At 41.5% G+C, this 12,492-nt stretch overlaps 1 protein-coding gene across 3 annotated transcripts in view; it reads right to left on the reverse strand.

Annotated features, from left to right (window-relative positions):
- Positions 1-12,492, reverse strand: part of ncalda (neurocalcin delta a) — a 74,676-nt gene that overhangs the window by 17,304 nt on the left and 44,880 nt on the right. For 2 of the 3 annotated variants that reach the window (XM_061916559.1, XM_061916557.1), the window contains one exon: positions 10,216-10,625. In XM_061916559.1, coding sequence (XP_061772543.1) covers positions 10,216-10,593 — 378 coding nt within the window. In that variant the 5' untranslated portion in view covers positions 10,594-10,625. The remainder of the gene's footprint in view (positions 1-10,215; positions 10,626-12,492) is intronic. The other variant, XM_061916558.1, reaches the window with a different exon arrangement.

Raw genomic sequence — 12,492 nt, forward strand, 5'->3', positions numbered from 1 at the left:
GGTGAGAGCAGACATTGTACAGTAAGTGCTTGTTTTATTATTTTTGTAGTTTGTATTTCTTGCTTAGGATTTATCAATACTGTTACTTGCTGGATCTGCTTATCACTTAGCTTCAAAATTTTGTAGCTCATCCTCCTTATATTCAGGATCAAAATGATAAGGTTCTGGATCATCATTTGTTTTGTAGTAGTCTTTTTGGGCTCTCATGTATCTGCCATAAAAAGTAATTGTTATTGTTGAAGGAAATAGCAAACATGATTGTAATTTAAACACCGACATATGCTTAAAATGAGAAAAACACGTAAATATAACATGTTATTACGAATGTGCATGTTACCACATTGTATATACACTTACAGCGGGTGTATAAAACATTGAAGGTTTTTTGGAGTATATTAAAAATGATTTATAGGCAGAATAGAGCGACTCCCATTACTTCCATTTTAACTGACTCTTGCTAGCGTTTATTTATGAGTTAAAATGCTATTTAAAAAAAAAAACACGTATGTGGCTGTCTCAGATAAGGATTGTGAATGATAGGCAAAGTGTTACGGCTCGGACTCCTGTCAATGCCACTCATCCGTCTGTGCGCTCCTCGGGACACGCCCACGGCCGCGTATATCCAAGGATGCGCCGTGCGCGTCTCCGACTTGCAGCAGCCACCAGGTACAATCATTTTCCAGCAATCAACACACCTGTCCTTAATGAGCGATCTGCCTTCTTAAGCCTGGACAACCTGCCATCGCTCGCCGGAGTACAGTCTTCTGTACCTCTGATTCAGCAAGCTTCACGTCTCTCGCTCCTCACCTGTGTCTCTCTCTCTTGCTCGCTTTGTCTCCCTCGTGCCTAGTCCTTATCTGTCCTTGTCGTCTGCTGTTCCCACAGTACCTCCGTATCTCTGCAGGGAGCTGTGCGTCTCACCTGCTGATCTGTCCCCCCGGACTCTGACTGCCTTCCTCGACACTCGACCCCCCCCACACACACACGCTCGGACCTGGATTTCTGGACGTCTCTCTCTTGCCCCTTACGGACCTCGCTTGGATTTCGGACCTCTTTTGCTTCACCCCTCTGGACTGATTTTCTACCGCAATCAACACACACTTACAAGAACCTCTGGTAACTTATATTTGGTTAACTTGCACACATAGCCTTGCATCCACACACATAGTAGCATACACACCCTACGTACTCATCAAGCTCAAATAAAACCCGTTGAGCTAGACCTCATGCTGTCGTGCCGTCTCCTTCCCCTTCGTGTTACGTAACACAAAGTTTCCAAAAAAGTTCAGTTTCCATTTCAGTAAGAGTACCGATACTTTAGAGCATGGGTGTCAAACTCTGGCCCGTGGGCCAAATTTGGCCCGCCATGTAATTTCACTTGGCCCTTGAGGCAATATCAAATTAACATTAGAGCTGGCTGTAACACCGCATTCACCGCTAACACTCTTACTTGCCAACCCTCTCGATTTTCCCGGGAGACTCCCGAAGTTCAGTGCCCCTCCCGAATTTCATCCCGGACAACAATATTTGGGGTGGGCTTTAAAGGCACTGCTTTTGGCCTTATCTACAACCTGTCTCCACGTCCGCTTTTCCTCTATACAAACAGCGTGCCGGCCCAGTCACATAATATATGCGGCTTATACACACACACACACACAAGTGAATGCGAAGCATACTTGGTCAACAGCCATACAGGTCACACCGAGGGTGGCAGTATAAATAGCTTCAACACTGTTACAAATATGCACCACACTGTGAACCCACACCAAACAAGAATGACACATTTCGGGAGAACATCCGCACCGTAACACAACATAAACACAACAGAGCAAATACCCAGAATGCCTTGCAGCACTAACTCTTCCGGGACGCTACAATATACACCCCCGCTATCACCAAACCCTGTCCACCTCAACCCCACCGCCGAAAAGAGGCATTCAATTTTTATTTAAATTTTATTTGATATGCCATTGATATCTTTTAATTATTATTATTTGAATCTCGATTTTGCATGTCACTATAAAGTTATATAAGCCTTGCTTGTTCAATATTCAATGCAAAACTTGTTTGGGTCCCTATTAAAAGGTTAATTTGTTCAACCTCGGCCCGCGGCTTTGTTCGGTTTTAAATTTTGGCCCACTCTGTATTTGAGTTTGACACCCCTGCTTTAGAGTAATATGACTCAAGTAAAAGTAAAAAAGTAGTCATCCAAATTAGTCAAATTATGTATTCAGTGAAAAAAATACTCAAGAGGCTATTTTTAAATGGTACTTGCAGGACAACTGTAGTTACTATGTGTGTGTGTGTGTGTGTGTGTGTGTGTGTGTGTGTGTGTGTGTGTGTGGCACATATAGACAAACAACCTGGAAGACATCCCTGCAAGCATGCGAAGATGAAGGGATATATAAATAGAGCAAAATTAAGCAAAATATGATTGCCTGAAGTCAACTATGTGAACAACAACTTTTGCAAACTATTCTGTTAGCTTTCTTGATTGAAAGTGAATACTGGTAGTTTAAGAGAGAAGGAAAGTGAGTGTGATTGCAGCTGAAACTAATTGATGCATTCAACAGTCATTTTCATTGCCAAATGTTATGAAATCAGAAAAGTCTGTATGCACTCTGAACGAGTCATATATACACAAGAAATTATGTTCTACCAGCTAACTCGTCACAGCCTTTACTGCCAGCGTGTTTGCAGCACAAGGTGGGATGTTTTTGGAGCTGCACATCACACAAGAAGTTGTAGAGGGGGAGAAGGGAGCTGGTGCAGCATATGCTGGGGCTCTGTTACAGGAAAAAAATTCCAGGTTTTAAGCAAACATTGGGGTTACATAATTGGCTTAGAAAACGTCATAGTGAACTCTGTAAGATCTGACCAGTCTTACTCGCTGGAATTAGCTTAAAGCTGAACAGCGACATTACTTAGTTTTTTTCAACCATGGGAATGAAGAGAATGAGTGTGAACGATAATATTAATTGAATTAAAGAAATAAATCATCAAAAAACAAGACGGATTGAAACAGTTCAAGCGTATCACTGCTAGTCTGCACCATACTAAAGCAGTAAAAGTCTAATGCCAGCTCAGGATGTTTAGATAATATCTGAACGGCATACATGTATCCATGAAAATATGGAGAAGCTGCTGATGGTGTGTTTGACAAAGAAACAGCTCTAAGGAGATAACATAGAAGTCCGCTTTCCAAGGAAAATGCTGTACATTATTATTACATTACTTCACAATCTTTGCACCAATTACATCAAGTCTGGGCTTCACGGTGGCAGAGGGGTTAGTGCGTCTGCCTCACAATACGAAGGTCCTGCAGTCCTGGGTTCAAATCCAGGCTCGGGATCTTTCTGTGTGGAGTTTGCATGTTCTCCCCGTGAATGCGTGGGTTCCCTCCGGGTACTCCGGCTTCCTCCCTCTTCCAAAGACATGCACCTGGGGATAGGTTGATTGGCAACACTAAATTGGCCCCTAGTGTGTGAATGTGTCATGATCCGTAGTCTGGATCATGTTTAGTTTAGTTATTTTCTGTTAGTTTGGACTCCAATTGTTGTTTGTGTACCTTTTTGTGAGTCAGTTTGGTCACCATGGCAACATATTAATTTCACCTGCTGAGGGTTCCAGACGCACACCTGTTTTTGTTAATTACTTCCTTATTTAAGCCTGCCTTGTCCCGTCAGTCGGTCTTGGTCCCTTGTTTGCGGTATGCAACTGTTTCGTTGGTAATTCTAGATTTCTTGTTACCTGATCCTGTGCTAGTGTTAGCATTAGCTTCTGTGCTTTCGCCACGCGTTTCTTTTCGTCTGTTTTTGTACCAGTGTTTTGTTATTAAATCATTCTTACCTTTTAGTTGTTGTCCGGAGTGTCTATGTTTGCGTTGGAGTAACGATCCCGCATTAAAATGCGACCCCCACGTGACAGAATGTGAGTGTGAATGTTGTCTGTCTATCTGTGTTGGCCCTGCGATGAGGTAGCGACTTGTCCAGGGTGTACCCCGCCTTCCGCCCGATTGTAGCTGAGATAGGCGCCAGCGCCCCCCGCGAACCCGAAAGGGAATAAGCGGTAGAAAATGGATGGATGGATGGATACTTCATAAAAATACTGTAATTGTTTGTATAGTATTGTGTTTCACACAATATTTCTTGTCTAAAAGTTTTCTTTTTAAAAAGGTATGTTACATGTTAAAATTGGGACTACCATCCACCCATCCATCCATTTTCTACCGTTTCTACCAGGGAGAACATGCAAAGTCCACACAGAAAGATCCCGAGCCCGGGATTGAACCCAGGACAACTCAGGAAAAATTGGGACGACATTTATTATACTTAATTTCTAAAGACAATGCTGCTTTGCAATACGAGTCTTCAAGGTACCATTGTGTCCAACATCCAGCACAAGCCTTTATATCTCCACACAATAAACATTCATTCATTCATTTTTCGATACCGCCTGTCCTCCTTACAGTCGTAAATGTGTTGAAACCTATCCCAGCAGACTCCCAGCTGAGTGACGCGGTAAACCTTGGACTGGTTGCCAGTCAATCACAAGGCACAAATAGACAAACAACCATTCCCACTTACATTAACACCTACAGTCTCCAATTAGCTGAGGCCAACATGCATGTTTGTGGGATGTAGGAGGAAAACACAAGCAGGGAGAGAGGAGGCAAACTCCAGACGGCGATACTCCAAAGGACATTTTTCACCTTCTGACTGAGGTCAACATGCTACCACTGTATGACTCTCTCTGAACACATGGTTTTGTTCAAAGCAAAGTGTGGAGATGCGGAGCCGACAGCGGGGTAGGACATATCGTGGTCCTACCCAAGATGGCTGCCAGGCGGTGGAGTATGCAGCGGAACGGAGCGCCGCTGCAGCGATCAGAACCAGGTGCGTAATACACACACCTGCTCTCAATCTGTGCATCCCCTCCTGCTGTACAAAAGGGGAGAAGGAGGAGCAATCGGGGCAGAAGAAGTAGGAGAACCACCAGACGAACAAGACGAGCGAGACCGGACGAATGATGAGACCCCGAGGAAGACGGCATGGCGTAGTGGGTAGAGCGGCCGTGCCAGAAACCTGAGGGTTGCAGGTTTGCTTCCCACCCATGGACATCAAAGTCGCTGCCATTGTGTCCTTGAGCAGGACACTTCACCCTTTGCCCCCGGTGCCGCTCACACCGGTGAATGAATGATGAATGAATGATTGGTGGTGGTCGGAGGGGCCGTAGGCGCAAACTGGCAGCCACGCTTCCGTCAGTCTATCCCAGGACAGCTGTGGCTACTGATGTAGCTTACCACCACCAGGTGTGAATGAATGATGGGTTCCCACTTCTCTGTGAGCGCTTTGAGTATCTAACAATAGAAAAGCGCGATATAAATCTAATCCATTATTATTATTATGAGACGGAGTCACCAGCGACCGAAAGGCGAGCCGAGACGAGCAGAAAAGGAGGAAGCACTGGAAATCGGCGCGATCGACTTTGGACAAGAAGTGTTTATTGAAATAATAAACGAGAGTCAAACCTGCACAGCGGTTTTCCATCGTCAATGTTCCTGTCCAAAGTTGTATTATTTTGTATTATCAGTTGTATTATTTTCTTGTTAATATCTCTCCCGTCCAAAAGGCAAAACCTAGTAACTCACTTCTATCTGATTTTGAGAAAACAAAGGAAAACCAAACCATCTTGATGTTGTCTTACAAAGATCTACAAAGTCATCAAACGTATAGATGTTTTCTTTAGCTTTCATTTTCTTGCCGATTGAGCCATGGATTGAATCTGCTCTCATGAACGTGTTCCCTTTCTCCAGATATTTTATCACAATCTCGGGTGGGCCCCATTCTGCGTTTGCACATTGGGCAAGAGCCGTGTACGGCGTCCAGTTTTTATTTTGATCTCCACAGTTATCTGCCCCAAAAGAGTACGCAAGGGGAAGAATCAAGAACAATACATTTAATGAAGGTGCTTGCAACGTCCTGGGCCAATCTTCCAATTATCCCCTCGTGCCATAATATCACATACCGTATTTTCCGCGCTATAAGCCGCACCTAAAAACCAAAAATGTTCTCAAAAGATGACAGTGCGGCTTATAACCCGGTGCGCCTTATATAAGTATTAATATAAATATTTATTTTCATAGAGTTTAGGTTTCGCAACTACGGTAAACAGCCGCCAGCTTTTTGCCCCGTAGAAGAGGAAGCGCTTCTTCTTTTACGGTAAGCAACCGCCAAGGTAAGTGCCCGCCCACCTGGAAAGAGGAAGCGCTTCTTCTTCTACGGTAAGCAACCGCCAAGGTAAGCACCCGCCCCCGTAGAAGAAGATCCGATTCATTTCATTTGTGTGTTTCTGTAAAGACGACCACAAAATGGCTCCTACTAAAAGACACGCGTACAACGCAGAATTCAAACTCAAGGAAATAAGTCATGCAGAAGAACACGGAAATAGAGCAGCAGCGAGAGAATTGAACATAAATGAATCAATGGTGCTCAGGTGGAGGAAGCAACAAGATGACCTGCGCCAAGTAAAGAAGACAACACAGAGTTTGAGGGAACAAAGCAAGATGGCAACAGTTGGAGGACAAACTGGAGCAGAGAGCAGCAAGCAGAAGTGTCAGCACCATCACTATTCCAATGAAAGCAACAGCGCCAGCAAGCGAACTTCACTTGGATGATTTTAAAGGTGGTGCTTCTTGGTGTTTCCGCTTCATGAAAAGACGCAATCTCTCCATCCGCACACGGACTACTATTTCACAGCAACTGCCAAAAGACTTTCAAGAAAAGCTGGCTACTTTCCACGCATATTGTAAAAACAAGATAGCTGAAAAAAGATCCGGCCAGGAAGGCAGGATTGATGGAACTGCCGGACACTGACTCTGATGACTTTGACGAGACGGAGCCCGCCATTTTGGATGCCGTATTCGCCCAATTTTTTTAATTCAGACACCGAAGAAGAAACATTTGAGGGATTTATGGATGAGGAATAACTTCTGAAGGTGAGCTTTAAATGTTTATTTTGTGTGCTGTGACATTAATGTTCGAGCAAAGTTGAGTTATTGATGTTGCTATTGCTCGGCAATATTTGGAGTGTTACTATTGTTGTGATTGCACATTCGCACACTGCTTTGTATTATTAAAGTTTGACTGACCTATCTGACTGTTTTTTTGACATTCCCTTTAGCGCAGCGTGGGCGCGGCTTATGACCCGGCGCGGCTTATAGGTTTATAAAGTTTTTAAATATGCCATTCATTGAAGGTGCGGCTTATAACACGGGGCGGCTTATAGCGCGGAAAATACGGTAATCAGGTTGACCGTCGGCCCCCATTCGTGCAAATGTCTCATTAAAGACGATAAGGCGACTGACAAAGAAGCTCCGATTGGTCCCTTGAGATACTAGGTTTTTCTGTGGTATCTACGCGGTGATGTGGTAGTTGCTAGGTCCTGCCATGCGCGTAACAGCTTACCTACGGAACAAATTACTATATCGCATACACTAATGTAAAGCATATCACCTAGGAACTCCAAAATTATTATCAGCTCAGTTTTGACCAAAACTGAGTTACTGGGTTTTGCCTTTGGACGGGAGAATGGTCCATGCAGCCCACACGATGGCGGCAGGAAGCCGTTCACACAAAGCTAATAGGAACACTTAACTGTGACCATCTTTGGGTCAGGCTTCACTAATCCCAAATAAAGGTTTCTTTATAATGAATAATAGCTTATTTAAAAACATATTAGTGGGGTGTGTATTTAACTTATTTGAATAGTTATGTATACTTTTTCCCCTGTGTAAATTAAAATTTAAAATATATTCAAAAAGCTGCACCCAATTCTTGTAAAATCATTGATGATCATTCCACTCAAAAAAAAAGATAACAGTTTAAATATGTCACTTATTCAGGGTCAAAATTTGATCATTGTGAAAATGCGATCAAAACTCAGCTTACGATGGAGCCTTTGGGAGCCCTCGATTTTGCCTAAAAAGTCCTTTAAAGGCCTACTGAAAGCCACTACTAGCGACCACGCAGTCTGATAGTTTATATATCAATGATGAAATATTAACATTGCAACACATGCCAATACGGCCGCTTTAGTTTACTAAATTGCAATTTTGCCTGTCATTTGTGATATTTCCACTGTGTTGTGAAGCCCTCTGTGACTTTTTGTCCGTGACGTTAAAGGTGCTATTGAAATAAAGGTTTCTTAAAACAAGTCCCAGTAATGAACAAGTTAAAACTAAAATGAGACATTCCATGCGGACAGACAGTATGTCAGTATTACTAATATAAATATTATTATAGAAATAAAATACATTTTTCTATCATCTCAAATGCAGCTACCCTCAGTCGTGTCACATAACAGAGGAACAGTTTTTTGGAATATGAGCAAAAATTTGGGGTATGGACTTGCAAGTTAGCATTAGCTTATAGCTACAGTAGCTATTAGACCAATAAAGACAAAACTTTTGTTTTTTTCAAACATGGGAAAGAGGAAAGTGGTTGTGAAGTAAAGTGCTCAGAAAAAGAGTGACATTCATTGAATTAAATAAAAAAATATAAAACCAAGCAAAGCGAGGTATTATTACATTATATACATTAACAATTGTTGTTGTCTTTGATACAATATTGTTATCCAGAAGTTTTTCTTGGGCCCAGAACAGAATAATACAATTTTAGTTCATTTCGATGGGTAACATTGTTATACAGTTAGTTTAGGCTATAAGCTATGTCAGAGAACCAACTAAATTTGTAAACTGAGGTACAACCTACTTGTCAGTCTTATTATTGACATTTTGTATGATACGAAAACTAAGAGTACAAAAACGTATTTTACAAGATTAAAAAAACTGCTATTTTTAATCATATATGCCAAACAATTCAAGCATTTGACATTGTACTGTACAGAAGTAGACAGATTAGGGCAGTGGTTCTCAACCTTTTTTCAGTGATGTACCCCCTGTGAACATTTTTTTTAATTCAAGTACCCCCTAATCAGAAAAAAGCATTTTTGGTTGAAAAAAAGAGATAAAGAAGTAAAATACAGCACTATATCATCAGTTTCTGATTTATTAAATTGTATAACAGTGCAAAATATTGCTCATTTGTAGTGGTCTTTCTTGAACTATTTGGAAAAAATTATATAAAAATAACCAAAAACTTGAAGTGATTCAATTATAAATCAAGATTTCTACACATAGAAGTAATCATCAACTTAAAGTGCCCTCTTTGGGGATTGTAATAGAGATCCATCTGGATTCATCAACTTAATTCCAAACATTTCTTCACAAAAAAAGAAATCTTTAACATCAATATTTATGGAACATGTCCACAAAAAATCTAGCTGTCAACACTGAATATTGCATTCTTTTCACAGTTTATGAACTTACATTCATATTTTGTTGAAGTATTATTCAATAAATATATCTATAAAGGATTTTTGAATTGTTGCTATTTTTAGAATATTTAAAAAAAAATCTCACGTACCCCTTGGCATACCTTCAAGTACCCCTGTTTGAGAACCACTGGATTAGGGTACATGGATGGGAACTTTACCTCAAAAAACAGAGACAGTAAAAAAAAACTTTCCATCTCCTCTTTATAAGAGACTGATTGCTATGTCTGAGAAAAAGTAAAACACTTCAATCTTCCGGATACAGAAATGCCTGAAAACCTTTTACAACGTCAAGGATTTCACTGCTGGCCGTAAACATACTCTTAGGGTGAACATAACTTAGTAATAATGTGTCAGAAGAGGCTCTTGGAGCAGAGCTGTCTTCCTTTTTTGTCAGCAATGCTGATCTCATAAGTGTGAAATATACTGTAGTGTACAATAAATGGGTTGTACTTGTATAGCGCTTTTCTACCTTCAAGGTACTCAAAGCGCTTTGACACTACTTCCACATTTACACACACATTCACACACTGATGGAGGGAGCTGCCATGCAAGGCGCCAACCAGCACCCATCAGGAGCAAGGGTGAAGTGTCTTGCTCAGGACACAACGGACGTGACGAGGTTGGTACTAGGTGGGATTTGAACCAGTGACCCTCGGGTTGCGCACGGCCACTCTCCCAATGCGCCACGCCGTCCCTAATAATTCCTCGAGCTAATGTTTCATTGAATATATGGATGAACTAGCTCTTTGAGATAGAAACTGGACGCTAAACTAAAAATGGACATTTCTGTGTTTAAACACTCATAGACGATTCACTCACCTGTACAATCTCCAGCATCTCATTTTTACTGATGTAGCCATTCCCATCCAGGTCATACATACTGAAGGCCCATTTTAGCTTCTGCTCCAGTTTGCCACGTGACGTCACACTCAGAGCAATGATGAACTCCCGAAAGTCTATTGTGCCATCACCGTTTGCATCGAACGTGCGAAAAACGTGCTCTGCAAACTTTGAAGCATCTCCATAAGGAAAAAAATTTCCGTAGATCTTTTTAAACTCCTCCATGGACAGGTTCCCGCTGGGGCAATCCCGCAGGAAGCCTTTGTACCACTCTTGAATCTCGTGCTCGGTGAAGTCCGTGCTCTCCAGGAGGTCCTGCATCACCTCGGGACGCAGCTTGCTGTTCTGCTTCCCCATGTCAGGCAGCTTTTAAACCACTTGGCACTCTGCTGGACGACACAGAACATGAGGAGCATTGGTTAACCGAGGCAAAGAATACTAGTCTTCCAGGTAAATAGGTAGTGCCAGTTTGCATAGTATCATTGAGAACACCAAGGTCATGTCCTCGGTCTTTTTTTGGGTGACGAAAAGAAGATGATATGACTGACTGCAAATATACATCATGTTGGACATTGTACATCACCAGAGGTGGGTAGAGTAGTCAGAAATTGTACTCAAGTAAGAGTACCGTTACTTTAGAGATTTATTACTCAAGTTAAAGTAAGGAGTAGTCACCCAAATATTTACTTGAGTAAAAGTAAAAAGTATGTTGTGAAAAAACTACTTAAGTACTGAGTAACTGATGAGTAACCTGATTACGGCAACAAATAATGCACAAAAACATAAAAATAGCAATGAGCAAATTCAGAGCCAGGAATATCTCTTAAGCAACAAAAACAATATTATATATTAAATAATAGTACATTAAAATAAAATTTAAAAAATGGCACATTGAGCCACAATAACTTAACAGCACCATAGCCTCAGTAGGCATTCATTGATTTGATTGATTGATTAAAACATGTAATATTAGATTGCACAGTACAGTACATCGAGAGGAGCCAGATGAGGTGGTTCGGGCATCTGGTCAGGATGCCACCCGAACGCCTCCCTAGGGAGGTGTTTAGGGCACGTCCAGCTGGTAGGAGGCCACGGGGAAGACCCAGGACACGTTGGGAAGACTATGTCTCCCGGCTGGCCTGGGAACGCCTCGGGATCCCCCGGGAAGAGCTAGACGAAGTGGCTGGAGATAGGGAAGTCTGGGCTTCCCTGCTTAGGCTGCTGCCCCCGCGACCCGACCTCGGATAAGCGGAAGATGATGGATGGATGGATGGAGTACAGTACATATTCCGTACAATTGACCACTAAATGGTAACACCCCAATAAGTTTTTCAACGTTTATCAATTACTTAATAAATGACCAAGTCGAGGTGATCTACCTCATATATACATACACACACATCATATACATACACACACAAATCATTTATACACACACATATCATATATATATATATATATATATGTATATACATTTATATATACAGTATATAATTTATATTGATTTATTTTGCCGTTTTTGTTCAAACGTTGAAGGTGTTTTAATGAATATACATGCATGTTTAACATATAGATTCCTATCTTTCATGAAGACAAGAATATAAGTTGGTGTATTACCTGATTCTGATGACTTGCATTGATTGGAATCAGACGTTCACGTTTTCAAATGGAGGAGAAAATAAAGATCCTCTTTTCTGTCTAATACCACATGAAAGTTGTTGTTTTTTGGCATCTTATTTGTCCAGCTTCCATATTCGTTTTTATACACTTTACAAGAAATACATTGGCGGCAAACTTCGTAGCTTGCTAGCTTGTTTGCGCTGGCTTTCGGAGACTCTTATTTTGTTAGCGCAGGCGCGATGGAGCGGCGCTTTTATTGTGAAGACAGGAAATGTGCGATCAGTCTTTAGGCTTTTGACGGCAAGTACGGTTGAAATAAAAAGTGTCTTTTTTCCTTTACACTTTTATTGATTGATTGAAACTTTTATTAGTAGATTGCACAGTACAGTACATATTCCGTACAATTGACCACTAAATGGTAACACCCCAATAAGTTTTTTAACTTGTTTAAGTCGGGTCATGTGACCGCCTGGCTCTGTTTGATTGGTCCAACGTCACCAGTGACTGCATGTGATTGGTGAAACACAGGCAAGCGTCTATTCTACTTTGAAGCTCTGTCATTAACCAAAACAAACATTAATAGATCGATAAAAAAAAGTAGCGAGCTGAATGTAGATAAATGGAACGGAGTAAAAG

Source organism: Nerophis ophidion, linkage group LG11 (assembly GCF_033978795.1).
Source record: "Nerophis ophidion isolate RoL-2023_Sa linkage group LG11, RoL_Noph_v1.0, whole genome shotgun sequence".
Classification (NCBI taxonomy): Eukaryota; Metazoa; Chordata; class Actinopteri; order Syngnathiformes; family Syngnathidae; genus Nerophis; species Nerophis ophidion.